Raw genomic sequence first — 20,722 nt, 5'->3', positions numbered from 1 at the left:
TAAGTTTTTTCAAACAAAGCTTACTTCGGGCACCTTTTCAACCCCTAAAATGACGATCCGAACGTCTACGTATCCTTGATGTATTGAGCCTACATTATTGTACACAGAAAAAATATCAGGTTCTATATAAAATATTGACGTTTCGGAGTCTTCACACACGACTAATCATTGGTCAAAGTATGGAAAAAACACTAAGTTTTTTCAAACAAAACTTACTTCGGGCACCTTTTCAACCCCTAAAATGGCGATCCGAACGTCTACGTATCCTTGATGTATTGAGCCTACATTATTGTACGCAGAAAAAAAATTCAGGTTCTATGTAAAATATTGACGTTTCGGAGTCTTCACACACGACTAATCATTGGTCAAAGTATGGAAAAAACACTAAGTGTTGCAAAAAAAAAGTTTACCAAATTTTTTTTTTGTGCTCGCTATAGCGCAGTATTTTACTGCGCTATGCAAAAAAAAAAAAAAAACTTTAGCGCAGTATTTTATTGCGTTAAAGGTATTTTTGTAACATTTTTTTTTGTTGGGGTATTTTGGTTCAAAATGATTTTTTTGGGGGTATTTTAGTTTCGGACTCCTATTTTGTAAAACGTTGGGGAGAAAAATATATATTAATGGTATAACGTGGATTAATCCACGTTATACAAATAATTTTGTATAACGTGGATCAATCCACGTTTTACAACATTAATGGTATAACGTGAACTGATCCCACGTTATACAAAATTATTTGTATAACGTGGATCAGTCCACGTTATACCATTAATTTTTTTTTTTTTTGCTGTGATTTTCTAACAATGAAAAAAAAAATTGGGGTATACCCGTTTTGGTATATAATTAAAAGGCAGCCCCCTTTTGGTCTATACCGTGTATTTTTATGTCATTTAGGCTCCGGACTCTATCCCTGGCTATCACTAGTGTGCATTGTTTCAAAGTTTGTCTCAATTATATGTTGTTAGTGAATACACTCGTCCTTTGTCGTGTGGGTTTTATTGTGTGCCACTCCACTCATTGATCAAAGGTTTTTGGTTAAATACGTGCATCATTTCACATAAATATCAAAGTTAAATGTTTGTCAGCTATTGCACGTGAGCTGAGTTTATCCTGTGCGCACTCGAAGGATAGCGGCTGCGGTTCCAATGTCATCACAATAAAATAAAATATTAGAGTTAAAACTCTCATAAGCCTAGTTTTAGGACCGTTTCATTGTTACATATTCTATCACTATAGACCTCTCTCTCTAAAAGCTCAGTATACCAAGCTGCTCTCGACTCTCTCTCTGTCTTCAACCTATCGAGCTGCTAACATTGCTTCAGATTTGCTCCTTAATTTGTTGAGCATCCAACCCCCCCGCACCCCCGCCCCCCCCCCCCCCCCTTCTTAAATCCACGTGTAACTCCTAGATCGAGTTACGGGTACATAGAGATGCTAAAGAATATACTTGTCCTTCACCACCAAATTAAGGATCTGGTGCAGCGGATGGGGCTCCTCCTCTGTTAAGCAGGGGTCTTGGGTTCGAATCATGGGTATGAAAAAATCCTTGATAGGGAGCGTTTCCCCCGAATGGGCCCCTACACGGAGTAAATCCGGGTACAGTCGGGCTCCAAAGCCGGTACACAAACACCGGATGGGAAACTAGAAAAAAATATACTTGTCCTTCAATTCTTGTATAAAGTGTTTCCATAAAGGTTTTATGACAATTATGCACTACTCCATTCTTTGCCTTAAAGATTTTGAATGGATGTTTGGATTCGTTCGCATATGTTTCAGATAAATTTAGAACTATGCCACATTTTACTTAAAATTATTGCTGATTTGAAGTTCAGCAAGTGAAAAGGGAACAAAAACACTGATAAAAAGAAGAATTTGTACTCTGGTATTGTACCTACACTGCACATCATATAGAAAATTTTGGTGAAACCTCAGAAGGAACACACACACACACAATGACATGACATTACAAAACTACCATATGAATGGGTGAAAATCGGTAAAAACTTACTTTTATCATGTTTATATATATCAACCTAATAAAGACATGACATATGTTTTGAGATACACTTATATCACTATATCACTACAACAAAATATGCTTTTAGCGGCAATTAGTTAACGGCATTAACTTAATTGCCGCTAATTGTATTCCAGAATCAGTTATTACCGGCAATGCCAAACTTTAGCCCTAACAATAAATGCCGCTAAATGCTTTAGCGACCTTGAATCTAATGACATTTAACCAATTGCTGGTAAATGTTTTTGTGGCAATAACTATTGTCGCTAAAAGGAAATATATTGCCACTAAAAACCTCTTTTGGTGTAGTGCTAACTCATAGTTATTTAATATATATTCTCACCTTAATTTATTTTTAAACTATATATTACGTTAAATATGCATTAGTGTAAATTTTTGCCGAGTAAAAACCAACAGTAATATAAAAAGCACTAAAATTAAACATAAAATTCATGCTTTGATTAGATTGAATGTGAACAATTAGTCCAAGGCTTTCGGGATAAATATATGTAAATTATTATACTGTAAATAAAAAAATATTCCATGATAATGTTCTTTTCTTAATGTAACAATTCCTTACAATATAAAAATATAAGAAAGCTTACTAATGCACTCACACTGATACCATTTTTTTTCTTCCAAAGAAATTTATATATTCCATAATTAGGCAGCCACCAATTGTGATAATATTCCCCTTTCGAAATATTACAAATGGCAATTGCATCATTTAAACACCTAACCAGAATCATAGATGCAATCGTATGTGCTCTAACTAATCCATTTTCCCAAATAAATCTATAATTACTCCTGTTATCAATCAGCAATCAATTGTCATAATATTCCCCTCTCCCTAATACAGTAATACCCAAAACCCTCTAAAAACTTTGTCAGATAATTAAATTATAGGTATTAAAATGTGAAAGCAGTGCGTTATATAATAGCAAGACCTCGCTGATTTTGTTGCTTCTTAAAACTATTTAAATTTAAATCTCTCCTCTCTTTTTTCCCTTCAATATATTACTACCATTTTGCTTTAAATATATCCCCGTGGTCGTGTAGATGCAGATTCAGAATGCGAATTTTACAGGTTCGAGCTTGAAATGCTATTGCATCTTATTTAATTTACTAGGTTAAAAACCTATTATTTATACTTAGTAAATTTCTTAACACAAATATAAGGTCTGAGTCAAAGTTACTTTGGATGAACTTATAAGACTCAGATATTTCGTCGGTTGTCCTTTTTATTCTTCCAAATAACTGTTTAGTAAATGACTCTCCTTTTAATTTTCTTGCAACTTAAGAATCTTTTAGACCACAGTCTAAAGACCCATTTTGAGCACACTCAAAATCTTATGAGAAAACATTATAATAAGTCTAGAATGTTTTGTCAGTCTTAGGGATTATATTTACAACTTTTTAAAATAGAGATAAAATCCAAATAGAGGCATAAAAAATAAAAATTTGCATAAATTCTCCAAACTTCTACGATATTTCCACTCTGTATGTTTATAATTTTGTATGCATATACATAAGTATTACGCATATTTTTGTGTATTAGGTAGACGTTTCTCGAAACTTATGCATTTGCATTGTATTGAACTACCATCATTTAATTGTTTTTTCTAATCGAGATTATATTCTCATTGTGTTATTTTTATAAAATATGAATTATCGACCAAACTATCAGTTTCTTTAAGTAGCTAGAATATAACTTTATTATATTTGTATGTAGTTAGTTGACTCATGTCATTTAGTGAGCAAGAATATAAGATAATTCTAAGATAATTTGTGTACATCTGTCATTCATTTGCTTTTAAGCCTAACCTTCCCTATGATTGCGACCCTAAAAGTTCACAAGTCACTATTAGAAAAAATATCATTCATGCCATATTTCAACCAACAAATCATCTTTTAATTTACTTTTTCCTAAGGAATTTGGAATATTATTAAAATAAAAATATACAATTAGATGCGTTGTATTTAGGTAGCACCTTTATAAAAAATATTTAGGATCATATTCATCTTTAGAGAGTATAAGGGTGAATGCTTTAATTCACCACTAGTTCACTAATGGGATTAAAGTGTTCTAAATATTAAATAATTAAAAAAAAAATCTAATGATAGTGGTATATTAGTTAGATGTTGGAATTTTCATGGGCCAGCTTACTTTGAGTGGAGAATTAGATTAGATGAACTAACCTCCAAGAAGCTTTAGGATTTCTGTTTTAATATTGTGTTAGCCAGGCATGGATATGCAAAATAATTTATAATAGCTTCATGCGTAATTACTTTTTTATTCAATATTTATGGGGAAAAAAGGAAATTAAAGAATGTGGTGTACATAGTACTTTTTTTTTTTTACCAGCATGCGGTGCATTTCCATGTACTCCTAAATGCACAATCTTGTCCCTCTTAGTGAGTGGCATAGATACAGAAACTGAAGGCTAGTCAGTTAAATATCTTTCATCAAAAAATTATATTCTGAATATTAGAAATAATATTATGTATATAGATAAAAAAAAATATCTTATATATACTTGAACATCCTTAACAAAAATTATGATTTCGCCACTGCTCGTGCAATTGAAAGCTTTCCTACATGGGTTCTGACAAAATTAAGAAAAAGGTGAAAATACAGTATTTTTCAAGAATGCAATTATAGGTTGGTTTACAAGCATCGGGTTGAGACAAATTTTATGCACATAAAATTCGTCCTAACATTGATTCCTCCACCCACCCACCCACAACCCCCACCACCGCGCAACCAAAAAAAAAAAAAAAAAAAGAAGTGAGAGAGAAGTGTTTTTAAGAAGATGCATGGAAAATAACAAGGTAGGTAATGATTTTTATTCTTAGAAAAAATTGCAACAACATAGTGACAGTCTAGTTGCTTGAAATAGGCTCAATAATGGGTCCATCTTTGAAAGATCCGAAAATTCTATATCAGTTTTTATATTTTGGAGAATAATATTATTGGGTCAAACTGTAGAGATTATAAGAATAAATTAATAAGAGTTGTGGTTGGAATTAGAATTTTAAAAAGGTTTAAGGGCTTTATCAAAAGGGTTGGCAAATAGTAATCAAAGATGGGACCAACAAGCAATAATTGTTTGTACAACTCTGTCTCTAATCACTCTTTAGTTGAGACATAAACGTCATCTTGACTGTTTAACTCGTTATGGTTAAAGTGTCAAGTTTAGGCAAATTTCTTGTTTATAATTGAGAAAAAGAATGAAAAAAGGCAAGAAACCAGAGCTCAAACTTCAAGTATCATAACAGGACAGTAAAACGTTGGATGATTTTTACTAATCTGTCGAAGCTTCTGTCGACAATGTTACTTGAAATTTATGCTGGTAAGAGATAGTTATGTATTAATGAAGTTAGGCAAATTTAAAATTTGAACTTAAAAGGTTTTAACATGTAAACTTCTCAATGTCAAACTTATTATATTTTTTAAAATTACTTACTAAAAATACCAAATTCAGTCGAATCCGCAGATTATATTCACCGTTCATTAAATAGAGTAATTGATATACACAAACTGGCTCGAACAATGTCGTTCTAAAAAGAAAAAGTGAATTAAAGCGACAACTCTAAGATTCCAAGTTAATTACTACTTGACCGACATGGTAATACATGTCTTTGCAAGTGGATAAGATTACCTCATATTGCATATATGTGCTGTCAGTTTATGAATATGGTACTACTTGTTATTTCGTTTTTGTTAATGTATGTTTGCTGCTAAGTACTAAAAGTATGTGTATTCTTATTTTTACGACAAGCTATGTTTTCATTCAAAATGACAAACACACAAAATGAATATATATTCTGAAAAATGGTCCTGAATATTTCTGTAATGGTTCTTTTTAAATCATCAAAACTAAATTTACTCCATAACTTTCAGGGTCAAATTTCAAGAAAGTGTGGATTTAAATTGCTGTAAAAGGAAGTTTGTTGAATGATGTCGTTCTTCAAGTTTAATAAGCCACCTTCAAAGATCAAAATGATTTTTTCTACATAAATTACAAGTTTGTTTAATAATGGAAAATGGTTCAAATTCGATTTTGTTATATTTAAAATTATTTAATTTAGTTCTATGTTAAACTTTAAATTTGGTCCATTCATACTCTTATAGTTACAAAATCCTCTTGTATTTGCCATTATCATTAACAGAGCTCTAACTCAACATAGGTGAACTCTATATATCCAAATTATTCAAGAAAAAAAGTTTCAGACTTACCCTTCAACCTTCGATTATAGTTAATAATCATAGACCCCTTAGAGGTTAAGCACAAAAAATAAACTTTTTCTAAATATCGGGATTGATATTAGACCAAACGTCTAAAGAATGGTAACATTGCTCAATTTTAGATAATACTCGCTCCGTTCACCTTTACTTGTCACGTTTCGCTTTTTGAGAGTCAATTTAATTAATCTTCGGAGCTAAATTAAATTAAATAGATATTCAAAAATTATACGAAAAATACTATAAATTACAATTGTTCTCATATTAATATGATGAAAAAATACATCTTAAAATATTTATCAAAGTTCATGTAATTTAACTCTCGAGAAGCTAAACGTGACCAGTAAAAATGAAAATAAAGAGTAAATAATAGGAAATTTGTCCTTTTTTTATTTTAATATATTTGCAGGTAATCTGAACCTCCAAAAATACTACCCCGCACCCCACACACACTTTTTAAGTCAAGAAGTATTCAAAATTTACTCACCAATTATTTCAAATAAAATATTTCTTTCTTGGAATTTACTAAAGTATACTAACAAACAGAATGAAATAAAACAAAACAATAAAAGGTACAGATTTCTCTCATTTTCCCTTCTTTTTTTTTATGAAATAATACCTAAAATTATACTACTTTTTTTTGTCTTATTATAACAATTGCTAGTATCATTATTTTCTCATTCCCTGTTTCTGTTCTTTTATTTGCCATTAAAAAAATTATTTAGAGTTCACTGTTCATATTAGAGAAGAAGCAGACATATAAATATACCAGTTACAGGGACGACCTATACATATACAGACAGGGACACCGCTCCCAAAACCTGCTGGATAAAGCCTAACTACAGCAAATTTACACAAACAACAGAACATAAAACAAGCAAAGTGGACTCTTATTCAAAGGTCAGTTACAAGAAGAAAAAAATTCAAACATTTCACACATATTATACTTCTCATTTCCCAAGTTTATGTTCTTTTTGATAAATTCTTGGTAAAGCTTTGATCTTTTCTTTTGTTTCTAAATTTTTTTCAATGATTTGTTTGTCATTGGTTCTTGCATTTGGGGTTTAATGATATGTAAATTACTTCCTGGTTTATGTTTTTTTTTTTTGATACATTCTTGGTAAAGCTTTGATCTTTTCTTTTGTTTCTAACTTTTTTTGGAAGTTCATTGATTTGTTTGTCATTGGTTCTTGCATTTGGGGTTTAATGATATGTAAATTACTTCCTGGTTTATGTTTTTTTTTTTTGATACATTCTTGGTAAAGCTTTGATCTTTTCTTTTGTTTCTAACTTTTTTTGGAAGTTCATTGATTTGTTTGCCATTGGTTGTTGCATTTGGGGTTTAATGATATGTAAATTACTTCCTTGGTTTATGTTTTCTTACTTCCTTAGTTTCTGTTTTCTTGATACATTCTTGGTAAAATTTTGATCTTTTCTTTTGTTTCTAATTATATGGAAGGTCATGGATTTGTTGTTGTTGGTTCTTGCATTTGGGAATTTGGGTTTTAATGCAATGTAAATAACTTCCTGGGTTTATGTTTTCTTGATACATTATTGGTAAAGTTTTGATCTTTTTGTTGTTTCTAATTTTCTTTTGAAGTCCATTGTTTTGTTGTTGTTGGTTCTTGCATTTGGGAATTTGGGTTTTCATGCAATGTAAATTCTTGGGTTTTAGATCTATAATTACATAGGACATGATCTCAACAATGTGTTCTTTGTAAAATTTGTTTCTTTGGATAATTTTGGTGAATGTGGTTTTAAAAGATGAATCTTTTTGGGGTCTAAATACTGACGTTTTAGGCTTTTAGCTATAGTTTTGGTGGGTGTAAGCAGTTGAATGTTGAGTATTTAAATGGGTTCTGAGGTAAAAATGTGATTTTTCAATTGACTTCACCGTATTTTCATTGAAGATGAAATGTTTTGGAGTCTAGTAATGACTTCTTTTTCCACTTATTAGATAGGTAAATTCAGATTTTAGAGGTTAATATGTAAGTTAATGGGGTTCCTGAAAATTCAGAATGTTTAGTTTTAATGGACACCACTGTATGTAATTTTGTTTTTCATATTTTTAAATTCGGTAGATACTTAGAAACTATGATCTAGCATCAAAATTGCAAGAAGACACATTTTTAAATGTTTCTGAACTTAGTGTGACTCCTTAGAAGTGAAATATGAGAAAGATTTTAGGACATAGGGGGTAATTAATTAGCTTCTTTCAATAAAGAAAATTGTGGTTGTTCTTGTATCCCTTATGTATATTGCATGCGTATGGGCTTCTATTGTTCTAACTTTCAAAATTGATAGTCGTTGCATTGAAATGCGTGTAAAAGATTCCATCTTTCCTGCAATCACTGTATCTAGAGGCAGCGGCGGAGCCAGAATTTGAAGTTATGGGTTCACGATTCTAGTCATTTAAAGTTATTAGAGTTCTAAATTAATAATTTGTACATATTCAATGGATTTTTTAATGCAAATACAGGGTTTTGACCAGAGCTACTGGGTTCGGCAAACCTGTAACTGAAGCACTAGCTCCGCCTCTGTCTAGAGGACCTCCTAACAAAAACAAGTTGTTGGATTCGTTCGAATTCTTGAATTTCTTGCTAACTTATGTAGGTTTCTTTAGCCATAGGTTTGCATATATTTGTATGGATGGATGTTTTTCTGCTTATAAGTTGATGGTAGATATTTTTATATGTAAATAGATGGAAATAGTAGTGTGAGAAAGGTTCTGGTGTTATCATTTGAGGTATTAACTTTCCTTTCTTGAGCTATAGTGTTATATCTAGTATTAGTATCTTCATTTTTTTCTTTAATTGTTAGGTAACAAAATGGTTGTGCCTCTTTCATCTTTTTATACTGTGGGGATACCTTTTCATGTTGTCTAAACTGTATGCTCTATCTTTAATTTTTGGTAGACGAATAACTAAATTATTTTAACCATCATATGTAATGGATCAAATATTATTTAAAAAACCAGTCTGATGAATCAAATAGACATTGTTCCAAGTTGAAGCCCTTATTTCTACTTAATGCTTTCTTATTTGTTTTACTTAATTTCAGATATTATGGAGCTGGAAGTTACCGATATCTGTATGGACAAGGAGCAAAACGGTTGCATAAGTTACTGTGATGGTGCTTCTCCAGATGCAAGTTACCTAATAGAAAGTAATCAAGATGTTCAGTCATCCAAGCTTATTATTCAGGATCAAGAAACTGATATGCTGAAAGAGAGCGTTGAAACAAAGGAGTATGAAGTGAAGGAATGCACAGCCGAAGTATCGGTTGAGATATCCAAACCATGTGAAGTTGAAAGTACGAAAGAGCAATGTACACAGAGCTCAAAATGTGAGATTGAATTTCCTACAAAGGAGAACAACTCTGAAGTCCGAAAATTAAAAGATGATAACAAGAGATCAAGAACCTCAGTGAAATCAGCAACCAAATCTGTTTCTGGAAACTGCAAAACAAAGTGTACAGTTCCTCAGCCATTTGCTTTGGCAACTGAGAAGCGTGCGTCTCATGGAACTCGTCTTGTTGGAAGTGATGCAGACAATGTCAATTATAAGACACCTGAAGCCAATAATTTGCGAGTCCCAAGTACGAAACAAAACCAGGTTAGTTCCCTATGCAGATAATCTGTTTTTTTAGAGCTTTTTCATTTCTGGTCCATCAGCCCAAATTGATCAGGTACGCTAGCCAAAATATGCAATACATATACACTGATTATGTATATTATATGTATAGTTATTCTTAATATACATGACATATACATTTGCCGGCTATTATTGTTTTGTATGGTCCAAAAAGGTAATTATCCCTTTTTTGTTACCTTATCTGCAAATTCTTATCATTAAGGAGAGAGGATTCATCAATAGCACTTGATCTTTGAAATGATATTGCCGTCGTGTTCTCTCTTGGTTGATGAGAAAACTTCCTCTTAAATGTGTTACTGTTTCAGAGAAGTTAATGCATAACGATTACACTAGTGGTCTATGAATCTAACTGCCTGTTAGTAACTGATTCCGTGAATATTGTATTTTTGACCAGGTCTCCACACCAGTTGCAACTAGAAAGCCGCTACAACCTGATAACAAGAAGCATTCGGATGAAGAAGACTCATGCTCAGTTACTTCTTGGTATCCACTTTCTCCCCTGATTTTAGCTTAATAAGGTCTGTGCTATTTTTAATGTGCTCCCTTGTCTTATGATGCTGCGTTTATGTTACGAGAAGTGCTACGCTATCAGCAAGAAAATCCAGGGCCACTGTTGCGTCAGCCCCTGTATTCCGATTATCTGAACGTGTAGAGAAAAGGAAAGAGGTAGCTATTGATTTACTGGATTACTGAAACTTCTCATTTAGTTCTATGTTTGATCGGGTTTCTACCTTGTTATTCTTCTCGTCTTGCCCCTTTTAAACGTAAACAAGAGCAAGCATGAAAGAGGATGATATTGGTTAGTTCTTATATTGATTTTCTCTTTTGCAGTTTTACTCAAAATTAGAGGAGAAACATCAAGCTTTGGAGGCCCAGAAAATTCAGTGGGAGGCAAGGACGAAGGTGCATGTTATTGAAGCTACAGCTATAACTTGTTATGCTTAGTATAAGTGGAATACCAACAAAAGAGCATTATCAGACTTATCTTTTCAAATATATAACATAACTTTTCTTGTGTACCTTCAATTATTAGGAAGAGAGAGAAGCAGCTATAAAGCAACTGAGAAAAAGTTTGATGTTTAAGGCAAACCCAATGCCGAGCTTCTACCATGAGGGACCCCCACCAAAGACTGAATTGAAGAAGGTACTGCATAACGTCACTGGTGTTATAACTTACATATTTTTAGCCAAGGTATTCACCAAAATTTTGATCTGCAGTATATCTTTTACATTGTGATAAGCGGCCTTAGAGTGACACAGTTAGGGGTGTCAAATGGGCAGGTCCAAATGGTTTGAGTTAATAAATGCGCGGGTCAAAAGTTAGTTGGGCTAAAATGAGCTAAAAAATGGGTCATAATCCAACCCGCTCAATTCTTACTAAGTTTTAATCTCTCTATTTGATCTTTTATAATATTTTAAGTACCTAATAAAACTACTTGTTTTTATTATGACTAAATATAACATATCTAATAAAAATAATGTCCTTCAAAATATTTTGATAAGGTTTTTATGGGTCAATTTGGGCTACGTATTTGCCCACCATAGGCTACATCTCAGCCCAAACTTGAACTAGTTGGGTGAGTCATGTTTTCATGAGCTAATTTTGCCACCCGCAGTCACAGTTCATATAAGGTTGCTCCAATATTGATATCCATAGCTGTCTATGGGATATGATCACCTTCAATTCTGAATTTTTTATTTCTTTTGACTGCAGGCACCACCAACTCGTGCAAAATCACCGAGGTTGGGAAGAAGGAAGAGCTGCAATGACTCGGTTGGTTTAGACAAAGGGATGGGAGCTTATGATCGGGGAACTCGCCACAGTCTTTTAGTTAACAATGAAAATGATGCCTTTGGTTCCAGAAATAGGAAAGACCGCGTAAATATTCAGAATGGTACTGCCATATACAAATTTAACAACGAAGCCAATCATGCAGCGGAGATAAATGAGTCATATATGACTAAGATGCGTGAAGAAATGAATGTGAACATTACTGTTCATTCTTGAGCCTTTTGTGAGTATCTTCTAATTTAATAAGATAAAGAACTTCTCTTTTCTTGGTTTTGCTTCTTGTTACCGCTGTAAGGGTTGTGCATTTGACTGCTTTTTAAACTGCAAAAGCTTTTTTTGCAGTCGTCTGTGTAACGTTTATTTATGAAGTGTAAATTTCTGTAAGTTATTTCCGGGCTTGTGTAAAGTGACTTCATTTTCTTGTAATCTATCTATGAAGAAACTGGCTACCATGCAATTCATATTTATTTGGAACCACCACTTTGTACATTGCATATTTAATTGTAACGTGTCTATTGCAGTTCTGCCTAGTATTATCTCTGTCTATTATTCAGATTTATGCCTCGGATTTAAACTTGACGGCATGTGTTACATGTTTATTTAATTATGACGTGTCCAGGATTTAAACTTGATGGGATCAGCCTTTGATGTTCTTATCATTGAACTTTGAAGTTATTGGATCAGAATTTAAGGTTTTTTTTTTTTTTTTTATAAATAAATATGTGTTTTGTCCCGAAAATACTGCTTTCAGATGAACCATTGTCCAAAAGCTCCATCCACCTCTGAGAGGATGGAAGCGTCTGTGGCCGCGGGAGTACAAAGTGAGGCAAGGCCCTTTAAGATGTTAGTAGTAGATATACTGTTGTTTTAATCAATTGGGTAAAAAGTAATAATGAAATATTTTAAAAAGAAAAGGAAAAATGCAAATATAGTATAAGGTACATTCTGTTGAAGTGTTCCTGTGGATAATCCGCAAAAGATAAGCATTAGAAATATATATGTGGAAGCAAAATCACTAGTCAAACATGTCTCTTAGTCTTCTAATTATTATGTTTACATTTGAAATAACATAGCTTAGTCTATATATCCGTATTGCATTCCACTCTATATTGAAATATTTTAGGTTGACTCTAAACATTAGTATATGGATTTATGTTCTTCAAGTGGCTCTAAACTATGTTTCTTAAGGTCTTTGAGTTTGAATTTAGATACCATTCTGATATAATCAATGAAAATATCTTATTGTCCATAGCTGGTTTGTCAAGTTGGTACACTTGCTCTAACTTTAGAGTTTCAACACCGTAGTTTTCGGGTGGGCGAGAGCCTCGTTGGCTTGAGATATGGTGTCAAAAGTCTCAAACTCAGTATTAATGTCAATGCTGAAAAATTAAACTTGCTGTACTTCTTTATTTTTATTATCTTGATTGCACAGTTTTCCAGAAAATTAATCATTGTGATGAGTACATGGATTCTGCAATGTTAAGCTTGTGAAACATGTATGCTGTTACAATTTCTTTGCTAGAGTACTATTTGTCCCTCTCTTGTTTTCTGTTAGAGTTCTATTAGTCTCTGTAGATTTTGCCCTTTCCTAGTTTCCTTAGTCAACTTCTTGATATCCCTAACTGTTAGGATTAATGTCTCAATTAATTTTGAAACAGTTCATCTGATAAAAGTTGTTTTGATTTTCAAACTAAATGAATGTGAATTTGAAGATAAATTCTTCATTTACTCTTTTTACGTTTTAGGTTCTTGAAAGTTACATTTTAATTTGTAAAATTCATGAACCTATTAATAAGTATTAGTTAATGAAACAAGTGGCGGAGCCAGGATTTTCATCCAGGGGGTTCAAAAATTCTAAATGGTAAATACACAAAGAAGTCAGGGGGTTCAACATCTACTATATATACATAACAAAATAATTTTAACTTTGAAAATACACTGTAATTTTTCGCCGAGGGGGTTCGGATGAACCCCCTGGAGCCAATGTGGCTCCGCCCCTGAATGAAACTCTTCCTTTTCAAGACTTTTATCCTATAAATAGTGTTTCATTCTTTTGAAAAAGGCAAGCACTCCAAAAACAATCCCCCCTGGAAACTTTGAGAGACATTGATCAAAAGGTGAAATTACCGATTCAAGAATAGAAGAGCAACATTCCTAAATGCTACTTGTTGTGTGGCTTAGTTGAATCCCGAAGATAGAGTTGTCATTTGTTCTTCCGTTTGCTCGTGGGAGACTTCAACTATCTTCAAGAAACGTTTTTACGTGCCTTTAAGCCAAGCAAGTCCTATTTTGAGTTTCTAATATTGTTATCATCTATACTCTAACAATTTGATGATATTTCAGTTCGAGCAGTTGGAAGATATTATTATCTTTGTTCTAACAATTTGAAGATAGTTGTCTCTATGGGTTGAGCAACAAATCCAGGCATTAGAATGCATATAGATGTGGAGGAGTCAATTGGTATGTTGAATACTTTGGGATAAAACTTGTCATATAGTATGTGACATGAAATGCTTTAAAATAATCTATGAAATAGTGAGGGGAAATGATAGAGTTAATATATATCTCTATGGAAATTCTATCATGTGGAAAGGTTGAAAAAAAAAAAATCACGGACTATATTATGGCTTGAAACTTTCTCTTGAAGATGTGAGGTCCATCAAAATCTTTTAGTTTTTCCATTGATTTGAGATCTTGCTCTGTTGATCGGGAATTACCAAACGTAGCGTAAAAAAAGTGGTATTGAATAGAAGCCAAATACTTGGGATCAAAATTTATGGTATGTTGCTGACGTTGACGGTTGAGATGACCAATTAGACAACATCAAAGTCATACTCAAAAGGAGAATTGTCCATGAAATTTGGGTTTTATCTTCTAAACTCTAATCTCTATTTATTCTCTGCCTATTGTGATTTTTCGTGAAATCTAATGCGAGGTAGATGATCCTTCTTGTGATAATCTTGAATGGTGCACATGATTAGAGATAACATATGATTTTTTTGAAGAAAAAAATGTAAATTGGTTTGCATATAGATATTGCTCGCATAAAATTGCAAAATGTGAATTTGCAAGTTTGTGAAAGGATTTGGAGCATATTATTTGATAAGATAATATATATGCCTGAAAGCCTAAATATTATTTTGAGATTGTGACAAAATGAAAATATTTCTCCTTATATTATGGAGTTTTTTGATATAGGGCATGAACGTCTGGATCATGTGAATTTTAAATCCATTTGACTCTTGGTAAATAATGGATTAATTATTGTATGTGAAAAGAAACATGATGGTGGTATCTTACTTGTAGTAAGTGCAAGCTAATTAAGAAACCTTTCAAGACAGTTGAAAGAAAATTCACACATTTGGGATTAATTTACGCAAACATTCATGAGAAGGTTTATTTGTCACAAAACGGAAAGAGATTTTATCACTTTCATCCGTGATTATTCAAGATAAACTTTTAAGGTTGTTAGTAGATATGAAACATGTAATTTAAAAATATCATACACATACTTGAAAGTTGGTGTACCTATATGTTGCGTACATAAATCATGAAAAATATACTTTCGAGTTTGTGTAGTGATACGAATATATTATTGCGGAAATAACCTCTATGACTATTTAGGAAAAATAATTACCCGAAATAGCCCACGTTTGTAAAATTATCCAATGGTCCAATTTGTACCCCTCACTTCAAAAGCTTGTTGTATATTTGTACCCTCACTACAGTTGAAAAAATGCTGTATATTGTTGATTGAATTTTCTTGGATATAAACACCTCTTATACATTGTTATACACTTTTACACAAGGTTGACACATTGTCTACTCCAAATGTATAAAATTTGTATATTGTTATATAATGTTGTATATTGTGAAAAAGTGGCCATGCGGAGTGTAATTTAAAATATGACTACGCAAATGTAATTTGTATGCTAGATTGTACATTATTGAAATTTTCCCATTATTATTTATAAAGATCATATCAATGCTTGAAAGTTAGAATATTATTTTGAGATCAAGAGGAAATAATATTGATTCCATTATAAGTTGAAGGTTTTTCATGAATTTATATAATGAATTTGGTGTATTATACTCAGCAATAATATGATTTTTGAGCTCCAAACGATGAGAAAGCTCTTGGAATATTGAAAGTATGAGGTATTTGACTATCTTTCAAAAGCCAATAGTAGACCAGATTTTCTAATATAATTTTGTTGAATATAAGACATAAACTTTGTTATGTCAGCCCCAAAAAATCTTTGGTGGATACATTGAACTGGTCCAGTATTGATGATGACTAGTTGATGGAATACAAATTTACACTTATACCTTCTATTTGAGAAGAAATTGTTTGGATTAGAAGTATCATGCTAGATATTCCTATATGGAGTAAGTCGGTGCCATCTTTTTGACTATCTATTATGATAATAAAGCTGCTATATTTAGGGCTTCAAGTGATTGTTACAACAGGAAGTCGAGACAATTTCATCTCCAACACAATCACAGGAAAAAATTATTGGAGGATGGCATTATTTCCCTTCAATATGTGAAGTCCATGTTCAATTTAGTAGATCCTTTGTCTAAAATTTGAACAACTAATTGGTGCTGAAAATTTGTAAAGGAATGGAATAAAGCCTGTTGAAAATTAATTGTACTTTATGGGAATTCTACCTAATGATGCAATCTTAGGTTCAAAAGGAAAAACAAGTAAAGTTACAATTGTGGAGCACATCAAAAAAAATTCCATTTCTTAAAAGAGTGAGTAGATGTGCATAAGATGAGATTCTATTATCTTAATAAATCTATAAAACTAATCTCGGTTGGAGTTAGTATGAAGACTCTTGATAGATTTACCAATATTCCTTCTATAGAGGAGGATGAGATTATATTCTCTTAATAAGTCTATAAACCGGTTTCGGTTAGAGTGTGTAGGAACCCTCTTAATAGACTTACCTATACTTTGCTGCGAAGGATGAGATTAAATTCTCTTAATGAATTCATAGACTATTTAATCGGAGTATGCAAGGTTACTCTGATGAATTCACTGGGCTAAGTGCGAAGTGGAGGCCGCTTCAATAAGATTTTAACAGGGAAATCTTAAAGCACTTAGATAAGGATTCAGGACATATGGTCGTAAGGTGTCAAAGGATTTCACTTTTCACCTGAACATAATAATGCGCGTGGAGTATGCCTTCTATTTCATTTAATGAACTATTTAGTTTAGATTCATTCACTAAGTAGTCAATAATTTTGAAAGCCTTCACTAGCTAATGATTCCAGTCCAAAAGACACCATTATCGATGCATATTACTAGATTAATGTCTCAAAAATTTTAAAATTTCTTGAAACAAGTGGGGATTGTTAGGATTAATGTCTCAATTAATTTTGAAACAGTTCATCCGATAAAAGTTGTTTTGATTTCCAAACTAAATGAATGTGACTTTGAAGATACATTCTTCATTTAGTCTTTTTACTTTTTAGGTTTTTGAAAGTTACATTTTAATTTGTAAAATTCATGAACCTATTGATAACTATTAGTTAATGAAACTCTTCTTTTTTGAGACTTCTTATCCTATAAATAGTGTTTCATTCTTTTGAAAAAGGAAAGCACTCCAAAAACAATTCCCCCTGAAACTTTGAGAGACATTGATCAAAAGGTGAAATCACTGATTCAAGAATAGAAGAGCAACGTTCTTGAATGCTAATTGTTGTGTGTCTTAGTTGAATCCCAAAGATAGAGTTGTCATTTGTTCTTCCATTTGCTCGTGAGCGAGACTCTAACTATTTTCAAGAAACGTCTTGACGTGCCTCTAAGCCAAACAAGTCCTATTTTGAGTTTCTAAAATTGTTATCATACGTACTCTAACAATTGATGATGTTTCAGTTTGAGCATTTTTTTACTATTATTATCTAAGGAAGCCGAGTCAATTGAAAACTCTTTCAGTTTGAGCAGTTGGAAGATATTGTTATCCCTGTTCTAACAGAAACCTGTTTGTCTTTTATATATTCTTCCATAAGGGTAAATGACAATAATTTGTCAAGTACTTGATTGATTCTTGTTGTCTTAAAAATCAAAGCATAGTCGGTCTTGGTTTCGGATAAAGGAAGAGCATTGTGGTAGATTAATGATCAACTTAAAATAGTCAAACAATGATGAAATTAAAAAGGCAACAAGGTAGAGTTTTGCTTTATAAATGGATCGAGTTTAACTCAAACTCAAAAGCTAGCTCATGAGATGAGAATTAACGCAATGTCTTCCTGAAAAATCTTGAAAATTCTTTGAGATCTGGTTGCTCTGTTGATGGGGAATTACTAAATTAACTCAATGTCTTCCTGACCACTTAGTCACTTTAATCCAAGGAATTACTATAAAATTTTCAACTCTGGAAGATATTCCAATATGGAAAATCAACTTAGATGGGAAATTTACTAGTAAATCAGCTTGGGATCTTCTTAAGATAAAAGGACACAACACTTGCGAATATAATGATTTGTCATAACAAGAACCCCTTTAAAATTTGTTTCTTTTCATGGAAAGTATTGCATAACAAGGTGGTAGCGGATCTAAACCTCACTAGATTCAAAGTTCACCTCCCTTCTAGATGTTCTTGTTGTAGGAATTTTGAACAGGAGAATGCTGAACACCTTTTCTACACTGGACAAACTGCTCAATATATCTGGAAGCACTACAACAGGCTTTTTGGAGTAAACCAGAACCACAACTGCTTGAGATTGATGCTGATGAACTAGTGGATATCAAAAGAGAAAAATCCTGTCCAAAAGCTCATTTTACATATTCTACCAAGTATTATTGCTTGGCAAATATGGAAGGCTAGGTGCAAGCATAGATTTGAAGACATCAAAATGAACACCAGGGGCATCATTTTCCACATCAATGCACAAACAGTGATGGTTGCTCATAAGCAGTTCAAAAACATTGATCCTTTTTATGCATTGGTAGCATTTATATAACATCTCTGAGAAGGCAAAAGACAAGAAGATGTATGTTACTGTCACTTGGTCAAGACCTAGTCATGGTTTCTATAATCTCAACACTGATGGTTGCACCAAAGGACATCCAGGACCATAGGCACACCATGGAGCTTATGGGATAAGATGAACAAAATCAGAAATCTAATGCATCAGATGGACAATTGGAGTATACAAAATTATTTTAGAGAAGGAAATAAAGTATTTGATTGTTTAGACAACTGGGGACTTCAATGCACTAACAGAACTTGGATCACACAACACCAACAACTGCCAAGGGAAGCTAGAAGAGAAGTGACCTTGAACCAAAAAGGGCATGCCTTCTTTTAGAATGATTACCAAAACGAATTCATTCCCTTGAAGAAATTGTATAGATGAGGATTCTACCTCATTAGAATTTTTGTGAGCTAACATAAAAATCCTATTTTATCATGGAATGGGGACTGTCCTATTCTGAGTAGGTACAGGAAGGTCCTCCTCCTCTGATCTGTACATTTTTGCTGATTAATAAAAGGCATCCACTCTTAATAGAGTTGGATGACTGATTTAAAAAAAAAAAATTGTTTAAGCTCATATGAGAAGACAACAATCCATTCTTTCAACTAATGTGGGACACTTAACGCCTCTGCACTCCCAATTTCCTGAACAGTATAACATGGAAACCCAATATTGAATAACCAAAACTAGGAAAGGATCTATTTTTGATACCGTGTTGAGAAATTAAACCTTGGTCTAACTCAAATCCGATAGCTTGCTCATGATGTGGGAGGAAAGCACGGACGGGAGAGAAAGGGAAAGCTTTCTAGCTAAGTCAATTGTGCCACCTTTCTTTTTCGTGTCCAAGAAATTTTTGACACCACGTTAAGAAAAGTAGATTTTTGACCTAACTTATATCCAAAAAATTAATTCATGAGGCAAGAATTACCCGAATTAATCATATTAGGAGACAATTGTTGATTCTCTCAACCAATGTGTGACATTTGACAATTAACACCAACCATAGAAAGGAGAATTATTGCTTAATGCTAGGTAGCTCCAATCAAAGTGATTGTCTATTACTGGCTATGATTGGTTTCTCTAAGCACCCAAGTTTGGAGCTTAGCCCTCAATAGTTTTTCCTAAAGTGATCACTCAATAATTAAGCTTCTAAAAGAAGCATGAACAGGAAAAGGTTAGGTAATTACTGTTAATGACAATCTCATAGTCAAGATTAATATCTCTAAAGACACTGCTATTGTGGACCACATTATTCACTTTTTACTTTCTGAACTTTTTTTGTGTTAATGTATCAATGGAGTCGAGGTTGGGGGTCGGATTGAGTGAAGTTTAAGTTATGATGCTCAGACTATTCAAAAATATTGTGAATGTGTGCTGAATTCTTCAAAAATTATGTATTTTTGAAGGATTTGATACGAATACGACAACATTTTTTAAGGGTTTGAGTAACATGAAACTTAAAGTATCGAATTTGACCCAGTAGATACAAATTAGCAGTTTATTACAATGTCACTTTCAAGATTTTAAAGTGACTTGCATTTTTGGAGATCAACATGAATGCAGCAACAATTTTAAGGTCAACTATTGTCTAGGTTTATGCCTGTTACATGTCCTGGCGAGATCACTTTTTCCCTTTTCACATAATTAACAAAAGGTTTGGTGTTTTTAGGGACAAAAAAAAAAAAAGAATTGAATGATCTCATTGATTTAAATCTTGTACATATAGTGGTCTATTGGCCATGATTTTATTTTTATTTTTCTGTGATTGAATTTCGAAAATCATTTTGGCCATAAAATTTCAGAATTCAAGTTGAATTCCGGAATTTTTCGAAATTCAAAAACACCAAAAGGTTGTTTCACTTTTTTCACTCCAAATCGGTCACAAATTCGAAAACAAATCCAATTTGTATTCACGGCCAAACAAAGTCGTAGAATTCAAAATAATACTAATTTTTTGTGCACCGAAGTATCCTTTGCCCTTCTAGAATTAATACTTGATTCTTAAACATATGTTGATTTAAATTAAT

At 32.6% G+C, this 20,722-nt stretch overlaps 1 protein-coding gene across 2 annotated transcripts; it reads left to right on the top strand.

Moving 5' to 3' along the window:
- The first annotated feature begins 6,978 nt into the window (after nucleotides 1–6,978).
- On the top strand, nucleotides 6,979–12,185 carry LOC132610751 (protein WVD2-like 3). 2 transcript variants are annotated; one of them, XM_060325104.1, is made up of 7 exons: nucleotides 6,979–7,251; nucleotides 9,324–9,877; nucleotides 10,311–10,399; nucleotides 10,495–10,582; nucleotides 10,748–10,819; nucleotides 10,950–11,060; nucleotides 11,631–12,185. In XM_060325104.1, exons 2-7 carry the CDS (start codon nucleotides 9,329–9,331, stop codon nucleotides 11,922–11,924), a joined length of 1,203 nt encoding a protein of 400 aa, XP_060181087.1. In that variant the 5' UTR covers nucleotides 6,979–7,251; nucleotides 9,324–9,328; the 3' UTR covers nucleotides 11,925–12,185. The 2 variants fall into 2 exon arrangements, with proteins under 2 accessions (XP_060181087.1, XP_060181086.1); XM_060325103.1 differs by having other exon boundaries at nucleotides 6,980–7,163.
- The last annotated feature ends 8,537 nt before the right edge of the window (nucleotides 12,186–20,722 follow it).

This window comes from Lycium barbarum, chromosome 9 (genome assembly GCF_019175385.1).
Source record: "Lycium barbarum isolate Lr01 chromosome 9, ASM1917538v2, whole genome shotgun sequence".
NCBI classification, from domain to species: domain Eukaryota; kingdom Viridiplantae; phylum Streptophyta; class Magnoliopsida; order Solanales; family Solanaceae; genus Lycium; species Lycium barbarum.
The sequence above is the reverse complement of the archived record's forward strand: the minus strand, read 5'-3'. Positions and strand labels throughout refer to the sequence as shown.

Coding starts and splice junctions, on each gene's coding strand:
- LOC132610751 (XM_060325104.1), top strand. CDS start 9,329: ATGGAGCTGGAAGTTACCGATATCTGTATGGACAAGGAGCAAAACGGT. Junction 10,820..10,949: donor AGTGGGAGGCAAGGACGAAG/GTGCATGTTATT, acceptor TTCAATTATTAG/GAAGAGAGAGAAGCAGCTAT. Junction 11,061..11,630: donor CAAAGACTGAATTGAAGAAG/GTACTGCATAAC, acceptor TTTTGACTGCAG/GCACCACCAACTCGTGCAAA.